Below are 26,012 nucleotides of genomic sequence, written 5' to 3'. Positions count from 1 at the left end.
TGTCGACTTTTCTCTCAGTAAATTTGTCTTTCCCCATGACCTTATTGTGTGTTTGAAGCCTGCTGGACCACTCAATTGTTGCTCACTTTAAGACTTTCATGGTCCTTAATTACTGAAAAAGGTTTGGATGATCTCCGTCAAACGTTGATGCAACTTCAACGGAGGAACCTCCATTTACAATCTTTAAAACAAATTGAGAAAATGATACCAAAAGGTACCTGCTACGGTGGAGCGTCCATTTAGATTCTTTAAAACTAAGTTAGAAAACTAGACCAAAATGCAACTGCTAAAGTGGAAACCCAATTAGTTAAAAACAAGTCGCGTAAGGCGAAATTACTACATTTAGTCAAGCTGTGGAACTCCCAGAATGAAACTGAACGCACTGAATTTTTTCACAATGACAGTAGTCCGCCGCTAGTGCGAAAGGCAGTGAAAGTGACGAGCCTGTTTAGCGCGGTAGCAGTTGCGCTGTGCTGCATAGCACGCTTTTAATTACTGTACCTCTCTTCGTTTTAACTTTCTGAGCGTGTTTTTAATCCAAACATATCATATCTATATGATTTTGGAATCAGGAACCGACAAGAAATAAGATGAAATTGTTTTTAAATCGATTCCAGAAATTTTATTTTAATCATAATTTTCATATCTTTATTTTTCAGAGCTTGTTTTTCATCCGAATATAACATATTTATATGTTTTTGGAATCAGAAAATGATGAAGAATAAGATAAAAGTAATTTTGAAACGTTTTAACTTTTATGACAAAATAATTTTAATTCCAATTTTCAGATTTTTCATGACCAAAGTCATCAATTAATTTGTAAGCCTCCAAGCTGAAAGGCAATACCAAAGTCCGGCCTTCGTCGAAGATTGCTTGGACACAATTTCAATCAATTTTATTGAAAAATGAGGGTGTGACAGTGCGGCCTCAACTTTCACAAAAGCCGGATACGACGTTATCAAAGACATTTATCGAACATATGAAGAACAAAAGTCTGGGAATATCATACCCTGGAACTCTCATGTGACATTTCATGAAGATCGGTCCAGTAGTTTTTTCTGAATCGCTCTACACACACACACACACACACACACACACACACACACACACACGCACACACACAGACACACATACCCCACGACCCTCGTCTCGATTCCCCCTCTATGTTAAAACATTTAGTCAAAACTTGACTAAATGTAAACACACACACACAGTGATTTTAGGCCCAAATGGTTGAATGACGCTTTAGTACGTATTGTAAAGACCCGTCAGTCAGGATGTTTCCTATTTTGTTTTGTGGCTGCAGGACCTATGAGCTGCTACACGTCGAACCTGACAACCGATGACAACACTCAGCTCTTTGGAATGAGCGCGGGCAGCTCGGCCCCCGGCTCCCAGCAACATTTGTTCTCCACCAACAAAATCCTCAACTTCATCAACGGGACTGAGGTATGTTTGATGTAGGCGCTCATAATTATAAGCTCACAGACCTTGACATGGTACGCCGATTTTTTTTTTACCCAGTATCTTGTTAACCCCAAAGTGTAACTAGGTTCTTTGATCTTCTTCTTACAAAGTAACTGCATTGGAGAACGATAATCCGATAAAACGCGTAAAAGCTATGCCATTTTTAATATTATGCTGACCATATATAAGAAAATGGCTTATTTTAGCATGTTGTTTGCATTGCAACTTTATTACTGTGAGCTACAATAAAAGGGTATCAGGCACCAGCGTAGAACTTTCAACTGTTTGCAACAGCTTTTCTTTGTAAGAACGCCTTGAGCAATTAAGAACAGCAAACGAAGATCATTACGGGTCGACAGTTTTGGACTTTGGATAGAAGAAAAAAAATCAAAATCGCTCTTCTGTAATGCCTCGATCGGTTGTTTTCAAACAATACTCTGATTCACAATCAAATAATTCATTTAAGCTTATAGCCCTAATCGTGAATCCTTGATGTAGCAATATGACGTCATTTTGGCTTCCCACTGGTCTGACTCTTGTTCTTTGTTGATTTGTGTACGCTTTGTGGTGTTCAGGTGTACAAGGGGCAGGTAAATATCGGAGGAATCCCGGCTAACAGGTTTTCCAGTTGTGTCTACTGGCCTCAGCTCAACGCCAATTTTACTCTTGAATACTATTTCACGCGTGAGTTTATTAAAAATCAACAAAGAAGCGAGAATTCATTAAACATTATTAAAAAAAATGCGGTTAAGACATTTGTGGAACAGTCTTTTTATTTATACTTTCAATTTTTTCAATTTATGTTGTATATGAAGTGTCGTGTCACACCATGTTTGTGTGTTTGTGTGTGCGTTGTGTGTGTGTGTGTGTGTATGTATTATTGTCCTCGAAAATAGGCTGACTTTGTTGTTTAGAGCGCAAACATAAAGCTGACAAAGTGTTCCCATTCGTTCGCGTTTTTTATGACTGCCCTCGAGAGATCGGCTTACTGATTTATTCTTTTCCTATTTGTTCGTGTATCCGTTTGTTCTGGTCATTGCTCTGATTTGCAATCAATTTGACTCAGTTTGCACCGCTTCTTGGAAAGCTTGAAAAGCAATATTTCCTTTTCGGAATCAAGCAATTAATCAATCCATTAATCAATCACTCAATCAATCCCTCAATCACTCACTCAATCAATTGATCGATCGACCGACCGACCAAACAACAACCAACCAACCACCCATCCATCCATTCATATATCCATATATCCATCCATCCATCCATCCATCCATCCATCCATCAATCAATCAATCAATCAATCAATTAATCAATTAATCAATCAATCAATCAATCAATCAATCAATCAATCAATCAATCAACAAATCGATCAATGTTGAATAACTTCCCAGTAAAACCACAGCCAGTTCCGTTGTTGAGATTGTCGCGTTGTTTTCACCAGTTCCGGGGTGGCAGACACCAAGCGGGCTGGATCAGATCCCGATCCGAGCTGAAATCACGGGCATTAGCCACAACAAGACCGGCTCCACCAGCATCTTTCATCACATCTACGAGTACGTCAACTTTGAGCCCTACGTCGACGACCCAGAGACCATCTTTGAGGTGAACAAAATTAATACAGAAATACAGCAAAGAACAAGTCGCGTAAGGCGAAATTACTACATTTAGTCAAGCTGTGGAACTCACAGAATGAAACTGAACGTAGTCCGCCGCTAGTGCAAAAGGCAGTGAAAGTGACGAGCCTGTTTGGCGCGGTAGCGATTGCGCTGTGCTTCATAGCACGCTTTACTGTACCTCTCTTCGTTTTAACTTTCTGAGCGTGTTTTTAATCCAAACATATCATATCTATATGTTTTTGGAATCAGGAACCGACAAGGAATAAGATGAAATAGTTTTTAAAACGATTTCGGAAATTTAATTTTGATCATAATTTTTATATTTTTAATTTTCAGAGCTTGTTTTTAATCCAAATATAACATATGTATATGTTTTTGGAATCAGAAAATGACGAAGAATAAGATGAACTTGTTTTTGGATCGTTTTATAAAAAAATAATTTTAATAACAAGTTTCCGATTTTTAATGACCAAACTCACACATTAGTTTTTGAGCCACCAAGCTGAAATGCAATACCAATTTATTTGAAAAATGAGGGTGTGACAGTGCCGCCTCAACTTTTACAAAAAGCCGGATATGACGTCATCAAAGGTATTTATCGAAAAAATGAAAATAAAACGTCCGGGGATATCATAATACCCAGGAACTCTCATGTCAAATTTCATAAAGATCGGTCCAGTAGTTTAGTCTGAATCGCTCTACACACACACACACACACAGGCAGACACACACACACAGACAGACAGACAGACAGACAGACAGACACACACACACACACACACACACACACACACACACACACACACACACACACACACACACACACACACACACACACACACACACACACACACACATACACCACGACCCTCGTCTCGATTCCCCCCTCCATGTTAAAACATTTAGTCAAAACTTGTATTATTGATATAAGGCCAAAAAAAAAGAGGTCTGTTTACGGTAACATAGGCCAAAAAAATAGGGTCGGTAGGTCGGGATTTTTTTTTTTCCAAAAAACCATATTTTTACGTTATTTTGCCAAAAAACCAAGATTTTTTTCCCCCCAAATGCCAAAAAAAAAAAAGTCTAGGGTCGCGCGAAAAAACTAGGGTCGGTCGGGTTACCGTAAACAGACCTATTTTTTTTTTGGCCTAAGCAGATTCGCGATCGTCGATAATGATTTTTCATGGTGTTTTGTAATGTTTAAATTACAAAGGAATTGATATGTAAAACAGTTTCAAGCGAGCTATTTTTCGCGGCTGTATTTACTGTGCAAACAACTCTAAATATGGCAAAAGTGTCACGTGATAATCAACCGTTTGGTTTCGGCGCTCACTGGAGCAGACGATTTTTTCTGTAACCAGTTGACAGTGATGAAACAATATTATACACTCTTCAAAAAAAGTTAAGGATCACTTTTTTACAAGCACGCCACACAAAACAGACAAGACCGAATTCTTTCATTTTTAAAAAATTATATAATTGAACAACCAAGGAATAGGCCCTAATGACAAACAAAACAAAGATCGAACGCGGCAGCGACAATTTAGCTAGAGTGTGTCAAAAGTGACAACCCTCGAAAATGGAATTCACAACAATTTGAATCAGTGTCAATAACGCGTGTGCCCTCCGTTGTGTGCCAGGCATTCAACACATCGTTGGCGCATGGAGTGGATCAGGTTGCATATGAATGCTCTGGGAACTCCATTCCACTCCTGCTGGAGCCATTGCAGCAGTTGACCCAGATTGGCAGGAGAAGGGTGATGTTGCTGTACCCGACGACAAAGCTCGTCCCACATGTGCTCTATGGGGTTCAGGTCTGGGCTGTTGGCTGGCCACAGCATTCTGTTGACCCTTGCCTGCTAGATGAAGGTGTTTACAGCTGCAGAGCGATGAGGAGGTGCGTTGTCATCCTGAAGAATCGCACGAGGGCCGATCGCTTGGAGGGCTGGAACGACCAGGGGTTGCAGGATCTCATTCTGGTAGCGGACACCGGTCAAGTTGCCCACTACATGGTACAGAGGTGTCCTTAGACGTGTGCTGATCCCTCCCCAGACCATCACAGAGCCTCCGCCAAAACGCTGTCGTTCCAGAACAGCGCCTTCTGCGAAGTGCTCTCCGCGACGCCTCCACACTCGGATGCGACCATCAGCAGGTTCCAAGCAAAAGCGGGACTCATCTGTTTTCAACACCTGAGCCCACTGCTGACGTTGCCACCTCACATGTTGAGGGCACCAGGCTCGGCGAGCTGCTCGGTGATTAGCAGTCAGGGTTGTTCCTCGGACTGGACGCCTTGCACGCAAGCCAAAGTTGTGCAAGCGGTTTCGGATCGTCTGATTACTAACAACAGTGTTGGTGGTAGCTTGTAGGCGTTGCCTAATGTTTGCCGTAGCCATTCTGTGTTGCATGGCCTGCCTCTGAATGAAGCGATCCTCTCTTTGTGTGGTGACTCTGGGCCGACCAGAACGTTGTCGCTCCTGCACTCTTCCAGTTGCGTGGAATCTCTGTTTTAGTCTGATGATGACAGAGAGAGCCACTGCAAGCCTCTGGGCCACTTGCCTGGCAGCAACACCGTCTTGTAGCCATCCTATTGCCCTTCCTCTATCCAAATCGCTCAGTTTTCTTCGTGGGGGCATGTTGCTACTGTGCATAATTGTGTCAGCGTGTCAACCTTTAAACACAAGCTGGTGAGCGATGTTCATAGCCAGGACCCTGTTGTAGCACGTGCATCACAACCTTTTGCCCTGGCATGCGTTCTGCAAATTTCATGGGGCTATAAAAACACCCTTTTTCTTAGAAAATGCAGAAGCTTTTGAGAAATCCCACAAAAGGAAATAACTCTGCCTGTCAAACAAAATTCTAGGTCAAGACTCATTGTTCATTTGTTAATTCAAACACATTAATCTTTTAATTATTATGTCGATGTTTAATTTTTTGGCAATTTTTTATAATTAGATCCGTTTTTTCAACCGATCCTTAACTTTTTTTGAAGAGTGTATTACGGTCTCCTTCCGGCAGCAGTCCCAAAATTTCGACTTGTTTTGACCTTAGAACGTTGTCTTTATCATAACTGTGAAGAGCAGAAAGGAGATCACTGTCGAAGTCGGCCAATCTGCAATCATTTTCGTCTCGCGAATACTGATCTCAAATTTAGATCAGTGCTCGCGAAAAACCTTATGGGAGATAACTCTGTATTCTTATTTTGATAGATTCGCGTAGGACTGTAGCGTCCGGCCAGAGAGACAACTGGCAATAGCCGTGGAGCGATGCTTATCAGAATGTAACTTGTGTTGATAACATTAATTAGACCATTCTCCCAGACCTGCTCCCGCCAGATTTGTTCCCCGGAGTTCTTCTGACTACAGCAACCAATTCTGTCCGCGATGTGGGTCATCTCGATGAGATTTTGATAGCGAACAGATAGACAGACAGACAGACAGACGGACGGACGGACGGACATATAATCTACGTTTTTCATGTATGAATAGATTCCAATATGTATTTTTTTCTTAACAAGTACCGACCTTCATTACGTACACTTGTACTATTCTTTCCCAACAGAAATATCGGCCAATTCTTGTTTTTCTTTTTTAAGAACAACAAGTGAGCTATACGCTTGTCATATATATGGCATATGAAAAAAACACCTTTTGCAAACATTCAAGATTTTTCTTATTTTCAGACTCCGCCCGGTGTTTACTGCCTGTTCCGAAAGCCGACAAGAAAACCACCAATGATCAACAACCATTTCTACTACAGAGAAGAGATCTCCAATCCTGGAAATGATGACGGAGATTTTCCGATGATCTCCGAGTCTGACGTCAGTATCTGAATTTATCTTCTGTACAGGAGTCAAATATTTTATTTCTTGTGTTTTGTTCGTGCATGTATTAATCTTGCTTATTTTGTTTTTTTGTAATGATGGGGCAAACATAAAATGACGTTAAAAGTTAAAGAAACCTAAAAAAACAAGTCGCGTAAGGCGAAAATACAATATTTAGTCAAGTAGCTGTCGAACTCACAGAATGAAACTGAACGCAATGCCATAGCATCGTCAGTCCACCGCTCATGGCAAAGGCAGTGAAATTGACAAGAAGAGCGGGGTACCCAATAAACATGCCAGAACTGGGCCATTGCTGGCTTTTTGCTGGCAAGTTTGGTAAAGCTGGCCATAAAAAAACCAACACTGGGCCAATTATGGTTTGCCAACAAAGGCCCAGTTATGGCTTGCCATCACTGGCCCATCTCTGGCATTCCAGTAATATTGTCGGCCAGTAAAATGCCTTAATTGGCCCACTGTTGGCACGCCATTGGTGGCCCAGTGCTTGTTTGCCAGCATTGGGCCATAGGTGGCGATTTGCTGGTAATTATAATGTAAGGGAAATAACTTAGTTGCAAAGAGGGGGGTTTGATCACATGACACGACTGACGAATGACAGACCATTGACGGACCACGTGACGAGGTAGGCCAATCAGGCGATAAGGCGGCAAATCGCCAACGGGACGGCGCAGTTTATCAGAGAAATCATTACCAGACAGACGTTGAGTCGCCCCGAAAGGGATCCCCGTATCAAGTAAGTACCTTGGTAGAACATGGTCGCCAGTGCTTAGCTTGCCGTTCCAGTAGAAAATGGTCGCTAGGAACGGACGGCCATACTAGTCGAGGACTTGCGATGGGGCAATCCCGTAAAACCCGTGTAAAATATTACATTGGCGACGAGGATGTCGAGACGAGCCTGCGCCATGTTGCGAGACCGTTTTCGACGTGGGTTGGGGGGTGGAAAACGTCTCTGCAGTGCTTCATTTTGTTTTAATTAAAGCATGAGGGGTCAAATGACCACTGACCACTGAAAATGAGGGGTCAATAAAACTGAAAGCGCGCCATACGGGAGATAATCGAGCAGCAAACAACAAAAAATGTTATGGGGGGGGGGGGGGGGGGGGGGTGTATAAGAAACTGAGAGAGTCGCTCCAAACAGCAGCAACAGTAAATTTGAGTAATCTCAGAAGTCGGAGAATTTGTCTCCAAAATCGGAAGACAAACAGAAAAGATGTGATGTCAAACCCATGGGCACTGCACACCCTCACCCATTTTGCCCTTCTCCCACGGGTTCAGTAAAAACAGAAAATATCTACCTTCGTCAGACTTACTGACAGCTACAGGAAGCTTGAAAGTGAGTTTGGTCTGTACAAGTCCACTGATTCCAGTTAGCTTTGCCTTCAGTTTCTTCACAGGAGGAGGAGGCATAGCGAAATTGTTCGTTAGATCGTGACGTCATGCTCAGTTTTTGAAACACGTACAAGCAGAAATGAAAGACGCTTTCTGATTGGTTCCTCTCTGCAAAGCCAATGAATCAAATTCACTGACACACTTGTGATTCAGTGACTCACTTGTTTAATCTCAAGTCGGCGACCCCCTATCGCTAGCGTGGAGAAATCGGCAACGTAAATGAAAAAAAAAAAAAAAGAAAAAAAAATTGTTTTTAAATGTGCGCCCGACGGGCGCATAGCACAGCTTCGCCGTGCGTCATTTTGAAAAATGACGCGTGAATGGCGCGGGCGCCCCGGCAAAATGAAGCACTGTCAGACTCTGGTGATGGTCTGATTGACTGCCGGGGACATATGGAGTTTCCTCCGGTGTCCTCCTTTTTTGTTTCATTCTAATTTATGTTTACCTTGCATAGGAGTAAAGGATTGTTTAGGGAATTTTTAGTTTCCGTTGCCTCTGTAGACTCAATCGGGTGCACAAAGTGTAGCCGAGTGAGAACTTGACTGTAAACATAATTAAATTGGGTAACGTTTCGGATTCCTGGAATGAATTAAACAAAGTCTTATGTTTTTAATTCGAAATTGTTTAGAGATTTTTGAGTTTCCGTTGCCTCTGTAGACTCAATCGGGTGCACAAAGTGTAGCCGAGTGAGAACTTTACGGTAAAAACAATAAACTGGGAAACGTTTCGGGTTCCTGGAATGAATCAAACAAATTCTTATGTTTTTAATAATATATTAGACAAGTAGGTTTTTGATTAATTTCCCGTTGCACAGATATCAAACGTCGCAAGTTGTGACGAACGAGACCACTTGCGGTTTACAAAATACCTACAATCCGTTGCTTTAAGCAAGTTTTTGTTATTATATTTGCAAGGTGTTTGTTGTTATAATGAAGGAGATGCATTTTGAGTAGGAGGGTTGATGGAATAGTTTTTAAGTTTAAAAATTCTTCCAATTTATTTTTGGTGTTCGTTGGAGATGTCGTCTGCTTAACGTTAGAACAGGAAGTGAGATCATAATTATTTATTCAAGACCGCCATTATGTGTGTTGCTTCCGGTTCGAGTGTTGTGTTTTTCGTCGTAAGTTTACTTGTTAATAGCATGATGGATTTATGGTTTTGATATGGGAATATTAAGTTCGGCTATCAGACTTTGCCGGTTTGAATAGGGGATATGGCGTTTAAAAGTTCAGCTATCAGACTTTGCCGGTTTGAATAGGGGATATGGCGTTTAAAAGTTCAGCTATCAGACTTTGCCGGTTTGAATAGGGAATATGGCGTTTAAAAGTTCAGCTATCGGACTATGTTCGGTTTGTTATGGGAATATTAAGTTCAGCTATCAGACTGTTCATTTATGCATCGCGTAAAATGTGTGTAGATTGCATCATAACCGTTTCGTCCGCATACGTTTCGTCTTTTTCGTGCGGCAGCGAGCTGGATTTCGCTCAAGATATTTTGTTGTTGAGATTTTGTTTCCAGTACTGAATCTTCAGGATTCAGGTCTAGATCTCGTTAGCATTCTGTTATTAACCTTGCCTGTTTGCTGTAGATTTACTTTGAAACGAGGTATGCTTTGATCTTAGATCTGTCTGGATCTATTTTTGTTTTCTCTTTCGTTTGGTAGCAGTCGTTCGTTCTACAGAGGCCACGTAGCCGTCTGTGAGGCAGAACATTGACAACTTCGGCGTTTTTCAGAAATAAATCTTCATTTTCTACAATTCGATTAGTGTTTCTTTGTTTCCCGTTACACTGTTCTATTTGCATGTGATTTTCTCGGATAAAATCCGGTGAAATTTACGCATGCGTCGTACCACATGCGGTCATCACTAGATCCTCTCGTAGATCGCTAGCGCTGATCGTAGAGACAATAATGTTCAGTTTGCTTTTGCAAGGTGCGATTTTGTTATCGGATTTATTATTCTTTGCTCTTGAAGAATCTTCGCTAGATTCTGTGCTTTCTGTTTCAGACATTTTTGGGTCCAAATCGTGAAGTCTTGTAAACTGCCGAGTTTGTTCGATTTTCAATATAGCGTTTGTGCTGTTGGTGTAGTCTTGGTCAACCCAGGATCATAAGCATTGCGGAACTCCAGTCTCGTAGTCTTGGTTTGGGTGACGTCGACTGTTTTAGTTTTCGTAAGCTTGTGACGTAAATTCACGAAGGAGTATCACTTCATTTCCATTTCACTCAGTTCCATATACAGTGAAACCCGGCTATATTGAAGTAGGCTATATTGAAATCCCGGCTATATTGAAGATATTTTCAGGTCCCGGCTGAAACTCTACTTTTTCTTTGTTAAAAAATGTTGGCTACATTGAAGTCGGCTATATTGAAATCCCGGCTATATTGAAACAAAAATTCAGCCCACGGGACGTTTTTACCTGGCTATATTAAATGTTTGCTCCAAAGATTTGTTTAACTTTTTACATTTAGTCAAGTTTAAAAAAAAAGTAAATTGTAAGGGGCTTATTGTCCGTCAGGTCTTAATTGCCTATATTGGACATGAATTGGTTTATACGATTCGAGTTTTACGCCCTCACGGCTTTTGATGTGTGCGTGTTTAGGTGGTATCAGCCATCTGCACTTATGGTAGAATGACCAAGATCTTTAACGTGCCATTGTGGTGACACGGGGGTGGGAGATGGATACCGTCTCTGGGTCTGCACATAAAGTTGACCCGTGTCCGTCCCGGCCCGGATTCGAACCAGCGACCTCTCAATCACAAGTCCAGTGCTCTACCACCTGAGCTACCCGGGCCCCCATTAGTCAAGTTTAGTCAAGTTTTGACTAAATGTTTTAACGTACAGGGGGAGACGAGGGTCGTGGTGTATGTGTGTGTGTGTGTGTGTGTGTGTGTGTGTGTGTGCGCGTGTGTGAGTGTTTGTGTGTGTGTGCGTGTGTGTGTGTGTGTGTGTAGAGCGATTCAGGCCAAACTACTGGACCGATCTTTATGAAATTTGACATGAGAGTTCCTGGGAATGATATCCCCGGATGTTCTGTTCTTTTTTTCGATAAATACTTTTGATGACATCATATCCGGATTTTTGTCAAAGTTGTGGCCGCACTGTCACACCCTCATTTTTCAATCAAATTGATTGAAATTTTTGTAAAGCAATCTTCGACGAAGGCCGGACATCGGTATTGCATTTCAGCTTTGTGGCTTAAAAATTAATTGATGACTTTGGTCATTCAATATCTGAAAATTGTTTTTTTTTTTTTTATATATATATAAAACGATCCAAATTTACGTTCATCTTATTCTACATTATTTCCTGATTCCAAAAACATATAACTATGTTATATTTGGATTAGAAACAAGCTCTGAAAATTAAAAATATAAAAATTATGATCAAAATTTAATTTCCGAAATCGATTTAAGAACAATTTCATCTTATTCCTTGTCGGTGCCTGATTCCAAAAACATATAGATTGGATATGTTTGGATTACAAACACGCTCAGAAAGTTAAAACGAAGAGAGGTACAGAAAAGCGTGCTATGCAGCACAGCGAAACCACTACCGCGCTGAACAGACTCGTCAGTTTCACTCCGTTATGCACAAGCGGTGGACTACGGTCTTAAGAACTGTGCGGGCGCCGAATGATATGACACGCCTCTGTCAGCGCAATCAGTTGAGGAAGGGGAGAGGCCAGATCAGCATCAACTTTCGAGACAGTCTAACAATGCCGCGGGCCTCTGACAGCTACGCCATGTAGTCTTGTGATGCGTAGATCTCCCCGACTTAATTTCTCTTGTTCATGCGAGTAGTTTCCCTTTGTACACTAGCAAAAATGGCTGCAAAACAAACAAGTCGCGTAAGGCGAAATAACAACATTTAGTCAAGCTGTCGAACTCACAGAATGAAACTGAACGCACTGCATTTTTTTCACAATGACCGTAGTCCGCCGCTCATACAAAAGACAGTGAAATTAACGAGCCTGTTTAGCACGGTAGTGGTTGGGCTGTCACGTGCTGCAAAGCACGCTTTTCGCTTTAACTTTCTAAGCGTGTTTTTAATCCAAACATATCATATCTATATGTTTTTGGAATCAGGAACCGACAAGGAATAAGATGAAAGTGTTTTTGATTAAATCGATTTCGGAAATTTAATATTAATCATAGTTTTACTATTTTTTTTTTTGAGAGCTTGTTTTTAATTTGAATATAACATATTTATATGTTTTTGGAATCAGAAAATGATGAAGATTAAGATAAACGTAAATTTGGATCATTTTATTAAAATATAATTTCAATTACAATTTTCGAATTTTTAATGACCAAAATCATTAATCAATTTTTAAGCCTCAAAGCTGAAATGCAATACCAAAGTCCGGCCTTCGTCGAATATTGCTGGACCAAAATTTCAATCAATTTGATTGAAAAATGAGGGTGTGACAGTGCCGCCTCAACTTTTACAAAAAGCCGGATATGACGTCATCAAAGACATTTATCCAAAAAATGAAAAAAACATCCGGGTATATCATACCCAGGAACTCTCATGTCAAATTTCATACAGATCGGTCCAGTAGTTTGGTCTGAATTGCTCTACACACACACAAGCACAGACAGACAGACAGACAGACAGACAAACAGACAGACACACACACACACACACACACACACACACACACACACACCACGACCCTCGTCTCGATTCCCCCTCTATGTTAAAACATTTAGGCAAAACTTGACTAAATGTAAAAAGGGTGAGTCTGACAATTAAAAGAAAAATCGAGCTTATTCAGAAGCTGGAAACTGGCTGCAAAAAAAGAAAGGAAGTAGCTGAGAAATATGGAATGTGTGTAAGGGAGGGGGGTGTGTGTGAGTGTGTCCGTGTGTGTGTGTGTGTGTGCAAAAAAAGCAAGGAGGCTCGAAGAACAACAGCCAACTGGTGAAAGAATAATGGGAATATATCTCACATCAAACGCAATGTGTGGACACGGAAATAAGAACGTATAGTGACAAAAAGTTCGGTTATATTGAATTTCTGAAGGAACAAGGAGGGAAATTCAATATAACCGATAATTGCCTATATTGAAGTTCCGGCTATATTGAAGGTCTTCCCGGGTCCCGTGCCACTTCAATATAGCCGGGTTTCACTGTAATCATGGTTGTTCACTCATTGTTCACGGGGTTACAAATAAAAAGAAAATGTAAATGAATAAAAGAACAACAAAGAAAGAAAGAAATTAAAGAACATCAAACACGTTTTGGATGAACTGTAAATTAGTGGTTTAATTTGTTTGTATTTCGTGTGTGTACAACACTTTATTGATTTAGGGGGTAATGTAGTCACTGTTTGCATTGTTTCACAGTGATCGATTAATTCATTGAAAGTATAAGGCATTCATTCTGTAGACCATTATTAGTCATTGTGCATTATACGCTTTGAAATTTAAGTTGCTTACATTCACCTTAATTCATGGTCATCGATAATAATTTTTTGGCTGGTGGAGAACTGGGTAAGAAATATCCATAATAGGATATTGGAATGATAAGTTTACGAGACCGTTTAACAGCAAACAGGTACGGTACGTAACAAATATCAAAAGTGATAAGAAGTCGCGATGTTTGTCGGGAGAAACTTTCAACAGCGTTTCCGAGTATTCTTCGCGTAAGAAATGGATTGCAGTTGAACTGCAGGATACAAACGATACCGGGCGACCAGTTGTTTCTGGACCGCTGTATTTCTGTTTGTGTCGGCTGCACTGAACTCCTAAACAATACGGATTAACAGGTGTAGACGGAGCCGCTCTAAATCCTCGTTTCGCCGGGTATCGAGTAGAAAATGGCGCTTTGTCACTAAAACACACTGTCGGCAAATGGTGCATTTGAACACGGAGCATAATCAAAGGCAAGTGGAGACCAAGACGTTCAGATCACATCGAGCTTTGAGTGACACGTGATAGTGGTCATCTGTAAAACTGTCAGAACTGCGGTGGCAGGGCGAACTTATCCGTGCCCATGGTTCCGTTTTTATAGCGGGAGGATAAGGAACTTGAGACCAAGACGCTCAGTTCAACACCAAGTTCCTGGTGTTGGGAAGCTGAGACTGATAAGTTTTGTCTCAGGACATTGACAGTTGCGATCCGTAGTCACGTGAGAGTGGTCTTTGTGTTTCTAACATTGTCAGAACTGCAGTGGCAGTCCAATTCTCCATACCCATGTTCCCGTTTTCACAGCGGGTGGAGACAGAATTTGAGACCGATATGCTCAGTTAACCTGAAGCTTTAATGGTCGGGTAGCTGAGAATAGTTGTGTCTCAGAACACCGCCGCAGCAAGCAGTTACGCTCCGTGGTCCTGTTTTTCAGAACGGGTGAAAAGGGAGACAGTTGCACAAAATGCCTATCGCAGACAGCCTAAGGGTGGGGGCCTGTCTTCAAATACTGGTAGTGCTCCCCAGAGAAGCTTTTATAGGTCAACACCAAAGAAGGAGATACTCAAACATTTCCCCGCAGCTCAAGTTCCCTGCGGTGTTCGGTGGTTTTGCACCAACTGTAGGTAAAAGAAGAGTGGCCAAGCACGTGCACATATATGCAGTTATCTAGTGTAACGAAGCACTTCACATGCGATGGGGGATGTTTCTATTTCTGCAGGTAGCAGGAAAGCCTGAAGTTTGATATAAGAATGAAGAGGGTGTCTCGTACAGATGAAAAGAAGATACCCAAATAAAAATCATATAAGCTGCTGATCTGCTGATAACAATTCAGGTCTGCAGTGATGTTTAAAAAACCCAAACAAGAGCAGTACACAAAGACAAAGCAGATGCTTGGAAAGGATTATGTTGACATGTGTTGCAAAATGGAAAGGTATTGCCACGAAAAGAGAATGGACATGGAAAGAAAGGCATTGTCCTGGAAAGATGATGGAAATGGAAAAAGAAAAGAAAAGAAAAAATGGCATTGTCCTGGAAAGATGCTGGACATGGAAAGAAAAGAAAAAATGGCATTACCATGAAAAGAAATGTATTGTCCTGGAAAGATGCTGGACATGGAAAGAAAAGAAAAAATGGCATTACCATGAAAAGAAATGTATTGTCCTGGAAAGATGCTGGACATGGAAAGAAAAGAAAAAATGGCATTGCCATGGAAAGAAAGGCATTCCTGAAAAGATGCGGGACATGGAAAGAAACGAAAAAATGGCATTGCCATGGAAAGAAAGGCATTGTCCTGGAAAAAATATGGAAATGGCGAAAGAAAGGAAAAGAAAAAATGGCTTGGAAAGATGATGGAAATGTAAAGAACGGTATTGCTGTGGAAATGGAAGAATTTAGAAAGTCTCAGGAATGGTTTCCCCATGGTCAGTGGGAACTGCCAGAGAATGGCAACAATGTGAACGTTTTTAACAAGAACAAGCAAAAGAAGGAAACTAGCAGGCACATGCCTTTAGCCATATATATTGCATTTACAGTAAATCAGATCTACAGTTGGACAGAGTCTAACTCATGTCTCTGAGACTGAGATTTTTAGTTGGGTGTTATACAGGGAAACTTATTTGAAGAATCCTTGCAGTCAATATGCTTTATCAGAAATTCCGCACTAATTTATTTTCTATAATAGAATTCTTGTTGAATGCTGAAGAAGATTAAAATCAGAATTTTACAGCTTTATTAGAAAATGATCAATGTTTCTGGGTTCTTTTAATGATAGTGAAACCAAATGCAGGAAATGCACATATTTCCACACCTGGAAAAGTTTTGATTGCCTTCTAAATTGAAAATAAGAGATAGATTAGAATAGTGTCATGTCACTTCAGGGAAAAGTGCTCTTGAAATGTGGGATTGTGATCTCTGGTAAGGCCTAAAATGCAATGGGAGAGCAGAAGTAGTGAATTGTTATGCAAGACCAACTGCCATTTTATTAGAAAGGGGAGTAAGGGGTCCCAAGATTTCTGACGATTGGTCAGGTTTCTCGTCGAGTCGCGACAGGACTAATGTCAAAACACTGTATTACTTGATATCAAGTGGTAGTTGTGTAAGAATCTACTGAGTGAAGTAGGAGACTCAGTCTGTTGTGTTCTAGTTCAGGGATGTTTATTTTTATTTAAGTGGAATTAATCTTTGAAAATAGATTGAACAAGATCTGAAAGGTCCTGTAACTAAGATTTAGATTTTGGAAAGGCTGTGAATTTAACGCAGAAGAAAGTAGTCCTCTCTAAATCTGTGTGTGCAATGCTCCTTTGTAAAGTTGTAACAGAAAGTTAGCAGTACAGCATACTGTATCAACAGAAATTATTATGAGCATAATGTGCATTTTGTGGCTGATTTAGCCAACAGAGAGTTTAGGAACTCTACTACATGTGTTACCACATTGGAATAGTGAATAATTGATAATTTCGGAAATCAGAAAACCTATTACATCACAGCCAGTATTTTAGACAATAATGTGGGGTTTACAACTTGGGATGCATATCCCGAAATAGCTGCGGTTTTCCTCCAAATATCTGTTACAGTCATAAGAATGAAGGATAACTTGCCATTACTAGAGAAGTATACCACTTACAAATTCAGCCAGGGCAAAACAAGGTTGGAAAGGGGCAGTCGCTGTACTTACATTGCTCTAGACGAAAGGTTTCAGCACTTACATTGAGCAAAGTATACCGGCAAGACAAGCCACTAAAACACTTTGCGGTAGCCGGCGTTGCAGCCTGGCATGGTAAGATCAAAGGGGTATAGGTAGGAAGAAGGAAGATGTACTCAGTGAATCCGTGCAGCTGGAAATCCGAGTCAAGCCGTATCAGTCGCGTGTTTACAGCTAGTGGAGACTGAAACCATGATTGCAGTGACTCGTCTCAAGTTTGTAGACGTCAAATAAACTGCAGGGTCGTTCTGGTCTTTCGCTACCGTTGCGCCGGTCGGGTGGTTGTACGTGAACGAACGGCCAGTGGAGAGGTAGTGACTCTTCTCACATTTGAAGACGTCATATAAACTTCAGGGTCGTTATGGTCTTTCGCTACCGGTGCGTCGGTCGGGTGTTTGTTCGAGAACGAACGGGCGCGTCCTTTGCTTTGGTCTTGAGCTGACGAGGTAATGGTCTTTTAAAGCAGCCCATAGAAGCACTGTTGCCCGTGGTGCATGTTGTGAAGACGTTTGTGTTTTCCAGCTGGGTTGGCAATTGGAGACCAGTGGAGGCCACTTGTTGGTTGATGGACCCAGATTTTGAAGTTCTGTTGTTCTTTTAAAAAGTGTTACTGTTGTTGAATTGTTGTTCAGCCGGTAAGCTGAACTCGGTTGTGTTTTACAAATTTGTTCCACATTTGTTTACATATAATATATCTCCTTGTTCAATGGTTTAGAAGGTAAGCTGGACTTAAATGTTTGATACCCGTTAAACACTGAACTGTTGCTGTTCAGTTTTGGATTGTAATTGATATAAAGTGGGTTTTATGTTCCCTAAATTCATCTAATGTATATTGGGGAATGTACTCTTTTTATTCACATTGAGATTTCTATAATTCCATAGCGGGCCCTGGTATTCTCAAATCTTCTGACAAAGTACACAAGTTATTAAAGCATTGTATGAATCAATTTCCAATAGTGGCGTCAGCAAAATATAAACTTTTGCTAAGTTACCAAACAGTCTGGCCTGGCATAGTACAGTTAGGATAAAGTTAAATGGAACACTATATATTTTGATAAATAATAACATTATTTGCAGCACCATTATAGTGGGAGTTTATAAAGAAGAACAAGTTTAAAACGCTATTTAGTTAAGTGCCGGAAAGTAACATAATGGGTCAATGTTGGTTTAGAATGAATAAAATGAGGATTATAGTTGAGAGGAGATTTGATTTGCAATATAATTTGTAATGGAAAAGGGGCTCTAATTAAACGGGGAGGAATGTAAGGGAAATAACTTAGTTGCAAAGAGGGGGGTTTGATCACATGACACGACTGACAAATGACAGACCATTGACGGACCACGTGACGAGGTAGGCCAATCAGGCGACAAGGCGGCAAATCGCCAACGGGACGGCGCAGTTTATCAGAGAAATCATTACCAGACAGACGTTGAGTCGCCCCGAAAGGGATCCCCGTATCAAGTAAGTACCTTGGTAGAACATGGTCGCCAGTGCTTAGCTTGCCGTTCCAGTAGAAAATGGTCGCTAGGAACGGACGGCCATACTAGTCGAGGACTTGCGATGGGGCAATCCCGTAGAACCCCGTGTAAAATATTACAATAGGTGGGTTTTTGCTGGCACGCCAGCAGTGGGCCAATGCTGGATTATTGCTGGCAAGAAGATCTGCGACAGCACAGCGGTATGACTTTCTCTCTTGGAGTGACGTAATGTACAAACAAATGTCGAAATATCTTGACGTCACTCGTGATGATGACGCATTGTCAACTAAATCCGGCCCGCGGTGGTTCTGCAGATGTCCGGTTATTTGAACTTGAACTTGAACTTGAACTTGAACTTGCGATGTTTAAGGCCTTAGGCCTGTTCATCGATCCTGTCGAATAGTACTCCAATAACACTTTTGTTGGTGGCATGCGCGGGCGGTTATTGGTAGCACGTTGGCGAGAATTTCTCTGGTCTGTCTGCCCAGAAATTGTCCAGCCTTCCTTTGAAACTGTTCACCGATGGTGCTGTCACAACTGTTTCTGGCAGACTGTTCCAGTGAGGAATCACCCTTTCTGCGAAGAAGCAGCTCCGAACGTTCAGCCTACAAAATGGTTTGTACAACTTGAGGCTGTTTCCCCTAGTGTCTTTGGTTTCGGCCAGCTGGAAATTCGGGTTGCCTGTGTCGTAGATCCCATGCATATACTTGTAGAGGTCGATCATGTCACCTCGGAGACGCCTGTGTTCGAGACTCGGTAGTTTGAGTACAGCAAGTCGTTCTGGGTAAGTTTTCTCACTGAGAGCCGATATCAGTTTGGTAGCCCTTCTCTGTACGTCCTCTATTTCCTTGCACAGCAGTTTCTGCTGTGGTTGCCATACTGAATGCCCATATTCAAGGATTGGCCTGACAAGACTCTTGTAGAGTTGTACAAACACCTCCCTATCCAGATGCTCAAACGATCTCCTGATGATGCCTAAGGTTTTGTTTGCCTTCGCAGTTGCTTGTGCAACATGTCCCTTGAAACTCAGGCGATTGTCTACAAGTACACCAAGGTCTTTCTCCGTTTCGCTTTCTTCTAGAGTGATGCTAACCTCCTCACCACTTTCGGATCTCCCTTTCATGTGATAGCTGGTCTCTGTGTGTTGTTTGCCTAGCTTAAGGACACTACACTTCTTTGGGTGGAACTTGAGGAGCCAGTTGTCAGACCACTCTTGTAGCTTGTCCAGATCTTCCTGCATGACAACAGGTTGTTTTGCATTCAACTTCAAGGAATTTCCAAAGCACCTTCTTCGATTTCAGTACGCGTCCGATCTCCTCCGGCTAGAAGCAAGCGTGGTGAGTTTCACAAACAATTGTGTGAGCAGGTCGTCGCAACGGCGTTAGATCTAGTATCTTCTTGTTCTTTTCCTCCGTTGTCGGTCTTTTTTTCAACTTTCTTCTGCTGGACGTTTGAGTCAGTTCGCAAAATATAATAGACTTTAAGAAGTCGTCCTCTCTGTAAGAAAGAATCTGCGCGCGCGCGCACGCGCGTGTGTGTGTGTGTGTGTGTGTGTGTGTGTGTGTATGTGTGTGCGCCCGCGCGCGCGGTTGTGTGTGTGTGTGTGTGCGCCCGCGCGCGCGGGAGTGTGTGTGTGTGTGTGTGTGTGTGTGTGTGCCTTTTTCCTTTCTTTGTGTGATTGAGTTTGTTTTGTCTCTGTCAAAAGAAAAGCACCATAGGCATTACCATAAGCTTTCTTGTAACCAAACAAATTGCATCTTGTGAATGTTGACATTGAGTACACTCTAAATTTTATAACACTTTGAGAACACTGAAAGTGTTTAGGGTGAACACTTAAAGTGTTAGGGTGAACACATTTTTACACTTTTGGAACACAGAAAGTGTTCTCAATGTGTTATCCTGAAGCATCTTCTGCTACCTGAACACTTTTGGAACACATGGTAAACACTTTTTTGCACAGTGGAACACCAGGTGAACACACGTGTTCAACAAGTGTTCCACAAGTGTTCCACTTCGTCTTTTAGTCATGATCCGAATAAAATAATACATTAAAAATGTTTGGGCCTTGAGCAGATTCGAACCCGAGATCTTCGCCTTGCCATGTCAGCGCTCTACCGATTGAGCTACGGAGACTCGTCGGGATCTAGCTTCGCTTAGAGTATATAATTTGTATACCCCCTAGACCGCTGCGGGACGTTTTTTTGTTTTTGTTTTTAATCGTGTTGTGCTTATATTTTTTCATCAAACATTTATTTCATCTGAGACATCTAATAAGCGGTAAGTATTAGCATTTTTATTTTTACAATTTAATAATGTTACTAATTGTCCCATCATGCTTCAGCTGGACCAAAAAAGAACGTTGACACTTTTAGATCTGTGGACCTGTCTGCGTTGTCGCTGCGTTGATTTGGCTCAGGATTTCCGATTGTTATCTGTAAGTTGCTTGCTGAGATTTTGTATTAATTCATCTAAGCTTAGTCACTCGTATTTATGTTGTAACATGTTCCTGTTACTTGTATCTGTGGACGTTTGAAGACAATTTCTCTAATTTTGCTTTCGCAACGGTTTCAGCTGATCAGTGGACCTTTTACATTAGTTCTGCGTTGGTAAATAAACTCTATTTCAATTTGATGTTGATTTTTTATTCTGGTTGATGTGCTTGGTTTTGTGTTATTGTTATACTTGTATGTCCAGGGGTTCCTTATAATTATAATGGTGGTCCAGTGAACGATACCTTCCGCCTGTCGATTTTCGGATTCTTCTTCTTCCTTTGGTTAGATCATAGATGTACGATCTGCACGCTAGATAAAGTGAAGCGGTAGGCTAAAAACAGCATACATTAATGAACAACATTCATCATAATAGTGGCCAGGTTGATTGTGTGCGCAATTTAGAATAATTCTATGCATGCTTGGTTGTATTTGATTTCACAGATCTATCACACTTTCAGGGAACTGGGAAGCCGTTTGAGCTGATGTGCCCATGTGGCGAATCGATGTGGGCGTAACCTGCGCACATTTCTTCTGAATTGCACTGAGGATGAACAGGAGGCACTGACGGCAACCCAGACGTGTTTACCAAGGTACGCATGTCCTGCATTTGCATATAGTGTGTAGTTTTGCAGAGAAATATTGACTTTCAAATTGATCTGATAAGTTTTGTTTGTTTGTTTGCTTAACGCCCAGCCGACTACGAAGGGCCATATCAGGGCGGTGCTGCTTTGACATTTAACGTGCGCCACACACAAGACAGAAGTCGCAGCACAGGCTTCATGTCTCACCTAGTCACATTATTCTGACACCGGACCAACCAGTCCTAGCACTAACCCCATAATGCCAGACGCCAGGCGGAGCAGCCACTAGATTGCCAATTTTAAAGTTTTAGGTATGACCCGGCCGGGGTTCGAAGCCACGACCTCCCGATCACCGGGCCGGCGGACGCCTTACCACTAGGCCAATTGTGCCGGCGGTTGCGGAATCATTGATTATACTATTTGCTGAAATACTCTGTTTCAAAATAATATCTCCGTGCAAAACACACCAGACAGTCGCCAAACTCATATGTGGACACACACACACACACACACACACACACACACACACACACACACACACACACACACACAGCCAGCCCCCTCTCCTTCCACATTTGACAGAAATCTAAATGTTGATACACAGTTTCACAATAAACAAAAGTATGAGAATCAGAACACTTGTCAGTGTTGCTACGATGTGGAACTTCAGTAAAATAGTGTTTGATTTCTTAACATGCATCTTGTGTGTGCAGGAACCATACTGCTTCGCTGAGGCAGTTCACTTTCTGGAGATGGAGCTAACAGTAATGCGACGAAACCTTGTGGATGCACTTCATGTAAGTTTAATTTGGTAGAGTAGTGCCGTAAACACTAAGGCCAGCTTTAGTCAAAGCATGGCCAACAGACAACACGCTGCTGATCCGCTTGGATCTGCCATTGCCGCTAACTGTGTATGCAGGGTGCATTCAATATGACACCCTTTTCTTTTGAAAATATTCTCATCGGAGTTTATGATTGGTTTTGACAGTGATCGCTGGCCTCCAATGGTCGCTGACAAGGTGTTTTCCTTCGGTTCACGTAGGTTTAGCTTGAGATCACGTGAGTTAAAAGCGATCCGTTTGTAAGTTTTGGTTAGTTTGATCTAAATAATGAAATATTTTAGAAAACTATGATAGAAATTAGAATGCATTTTATATTAAAGAATGCATTCCATATCATAGAACACATTCTATATTTATAGAATGCATTCTATAAAATAGAAAACATTGTATAATATAGAATGCATTCAATCATACTTGTCATTTGCCCAGAAATGTATTCTATTATAGAATGCATTCTATAACGTCCAACAATGCATTCTTATGATAGAATGCATTCTTATGATAGAATGCATTCCATAAAGCGCCACAAAACTTCTACAGGCCAGCTCGGTATGGTCCCTGCTTCGAAAGCAGATCTACAAACACTCTCACACACAGCTCTCTCTTTCTCTCTGTCTCTGTCTCTGTCTCTGTCTCTGTCTCTCTCTCTCTCTGTCTCTCTCTCTCTGTCTCTCTCTCTGTCTGTCTCTCTCTCTCTGTCTCTGTCTCTCTCTCTGTCTGTCTCTCTCTCTCTGTCTCTCTCTGTCTCTGTCTCTTTCTCTCTCTCTCTCTCTCTCTCTCTCTCTCTCTCTCTCTCTCTCTCTGTGCGTGTGTGTGGCTGTGTGTGTGTGTGTGTGTAGTTCTGCTTTTCTTTGCGGGGCTGGCTTGTTGTAGTTTCGGGACATTATGCATATAAATTATAATGCATTTCAGGACGTTAAAGAACGCATTCTATCATAAAAAGCATTTTGGTATTTTGTGTAAATAGAATGCATTTTATCATAGAAGGCAGTTCGGGACGTTATAGAATGCATTCTATAATATAGAATCCTCCTCCTCACCTACGCCTGTGACCCCGTCTGGGGTATAGGCCGCCACTCTTCTTTTTTTTTTTTTTTTTTCTTGGCGTTTCTGTAGCTAGTGGGTTTTTTTACGGGGTGGGGTAGCTAGCCCCACGCCCAACCCTCCTCCTTTTTCAGCCGGGCTTGGGACCGTCCTATTACATAATAAATGATTTCCTTATAATTCATTATTTAGATCAAACCAACAAAACTTAGGTAGTTTCTTTACAAACGGATTACTAGAGGGTGCATTCAATATGACACCCTTTTCTTTAAACTAAAACTCATCGGAGTTCACGATTAATTGCGACAGTGATCTTTGGCTTCCAGTGATTGTTGACAAGGTGTTTTCCCTGGGTTCACATAGGTTAAGAACGAGTTGAGGAAAACGGGCGTGCTCAAGGCCTCGCCACATTAGCAGTACGGTTTACTGCTTACCTTATATAAACAATTTGTAGAGTGCCATTTTCCAGAGTGGCCACGCGCTAATGAAATCCTTGCGAAAGACCTATTTTAATTCTACTTTTTGTTCTTAGGGACAGACTCCTGCTTCAAGAGGGATTACTTTTTACATTCAGTCGTGTGTGCATGTGCGTGCATGCGAGTGTCATTGTGTGTTGGGAAGGTGAGAGCGAATTGGACGTGACGTATTTGTTCTGTTATGTGACCTATGCCCGTTCTGGAATAAAAAAAGTTTACCTGTAACTGCGATTGTTGGAGATCTGCTGACAGCAAGAAGAAGTCCACTATTAGTTAAGATTTACACTTCAGTGTTATCAATTAAGTACAAACGTTTAACACAAACCTGTTAAGAGTTGGAAATGCATCATGTTCTAAAACTCACTTTTATTTCGAACAGGATGTTCCGGACAGCGAGTTGAAAACTAGACCAAAGACCAAGGGCCTGGAATCCTCCCAACTCTGAAGGGTGTTTTTGTTATCGGACTTTCGTGTGTGAACTTTCAAGATGGCGTTTACCAGAGCTCCGTTCATATTATTTAATAGCAACATATACCGAGCAACAAAAGAAACGCGAAAAAATTCTGCAATGTTTGATTGACAAAATCTCGAACAATTATGGAGTTAGAATTATCAAACCACAACATTTTGATGAAGGCATGTTTGACACAGCTGTTGCGTGAGTATTTTGATGCTGCGATTGTTTCAACACACGGGACAAAACGAAGTTTTGGAGGTCTCGCTCAGTCAGCCTTCATCGCGTTCTCTGGCCACTGATCGGACACTGGTTGCTACCAGTGATGTTCCTGGTATTGTCAGCGGCTGAATTGAATCGATGTCGAAGACGTTGTGGAAGGAAATTGCGATCTTGTCTTATTGGGGTAATGCGAAAAAATCTACCGCGTTGCATAACTGCAGTGCTTCCAATGTCACCAGAACATTGCAGAAGGTGATAAACTGTTGACACATGCACGTTTAAAGCACATGCCAGCGCTTTTGGATCACCCCCAGCTTTAAATCGACCTGGCATTTTGGTGGTGTCAATCTTGGCATCCTGGCTGTTTCAAAAGTGAGACTGGCAGCAAGCGTGCCATGGTCTCTTTTGGTTGCTAATGCATTAGTGAACACATCTCACATATCAGATTTCTCCTGCTCTACTTGCACGTGCTGCGAGCGCGCATTATGTGTTTTACGATAAACCTGCTTGTCTTGTGTGTTAAAACAGTCACAGCATCAAAATAATCACACAAAAGCAAGGTCAAACATGCCTTCATTAAACTTTTGTAGTTTAATAATTCTAACTCTATAATTGATGAAGATTTTGTCAATCAAACAATGAAGAATTTTGTTGCTCGGTATATTATGTGTTCAACAATTCCTACCCCAGACCCGTTTGTTCTGCGACTGCTGCAGACATTTCTTTTTGTCAATTAAAAATGCTTCTTTGCTCACAAAATTTGATTTTAATGTCTTTCTGAATTGTATGACAGTGCAGGATGAAAGTGTTCCAAAAGTGTTCTAAAAGTGTTCCAAAAGTGTTCCAAAAGTGTTCTAAAAGTGTTCCAAAAGTGTTCTAAAAGTGTTCTAAAAGTGTTCCAAAAGTGTTCTAAAAGTGTTCCAAAAGTGTTCCAAAAGTGTTCTAAAAGTGTTCCAAAAGTGTTCTAAAAGTGTTCTAAAAGTGTTCCAAAAGTGTTCTAAAAGTGTTCCAAAAGTGTTCCAAAAGTGTTCTAAAAGTGTTGACCTGAACACTTTTATGTGTTCAGAAGTGGTTACAGCAGGGTGAACACTTAAAAGTGTTCAGATGTGAACACTTTTGGAACACTTTTGGAACACTTTTGGAACACTTTTTTGTGTATAGAACACTTTTTGTGTTCCAAAAGTGTTCCAAAAGTGTTCTACTAAAAGGGTGTTCAGAAGTGGTTACAGAAAGGGTGTTCAGGAGTGGAACACTTTTGTTTAGAGTGTAGGGCCTATGTGTCTATTCACTCCAGGACAAAGATTTGTGCAAGTGTCTGACTGCCCAACTGGATAAGATGCAGCTCGCCTGGGTCTCAGTTCCTGAGAGAAACGCAAGAGAGCTGTCCGAGACAACGTAAGCTTCGCAGGTTAGATCAAAATACATATTCCTGTTGACCCCTTACTTCTGCTTGGCATTTTAGTCAGTTCAGAAAATATGATAGATTACAAGAAGTCG

At 41.4% G+C, this 26,012-nt stretch overlaps 1 protein-coding gene and 1 long non-coding RNA gene across 5 annotated transcripts in view; both read left to right on the top strand.

The window, feature by feature from the left end:
• LOC138966984 (uncharacterized) overlaps window positions 1–26,012 on the top strand; it is a 77,107-nt gene that overhangs the window by 12,318 nt on the left and 38,777 nt on the right. For 2 of the 4 annotated variants that reach the window (XM_070339401.1, XM_070339400.1), the window contains exons 4-7: window positions 1,307–1,449; window positions 2,043–2,151; window positions 2,909–3,069; window positions 6,763–6,900. In XM_070339401.1, coding sequence (XP_070195502.1) covers window positions 1,307–1,449; window positions 2,043–2,151; window positions 2,909–3,069; window positions 6,763–6,900 — 551 coding nt within the window. Of the gene's footprint in view, window positions 1–1,306; window positions 1,450–2,042; window positions 2,152–2,908; window positions 3,070–6,762; window positions 6,901–18,509; window positions 19,742–26,012 lie in introns of those variants that run through there. The other 2 variants (XM_070339403.1, XM_070339402.1) reach the window with 2 other exon arrangements.
• LOC138966988 (uncharacterized) lies at window positions 20,520–25,274 on the top strand. Its single transcript, XR_011455813.1, has 4 exons — window positions 20,520–20,838; window positions 21,355–21,486; window positions 22,191–22,274; window positions 24,219–25,274. It is a non-coding gene; the product is annotated as an uncharacterized lncRNA (long non-coding RNA).

Source organism: Littorina saxatilis, linkage group LG5 (genome assembly GCF_037325665.1).
Source record: "Littorina saxatilis isolate snail1 linkage group LG5, US_GU_Lsax_2.0, whole genome shotgun sequence".
In the NCBI taxonomy this organism is placed as follows: domain Eukaryota; kingdom Metazoa; phylum Mollusca; class Gastropoda; order Littorinimorpha; family Littorinidae; genus Littorina; species Littorina saxatilis.
This window is presented reverse-complemented; position numbering and strand designations above follow the sequence as displayed.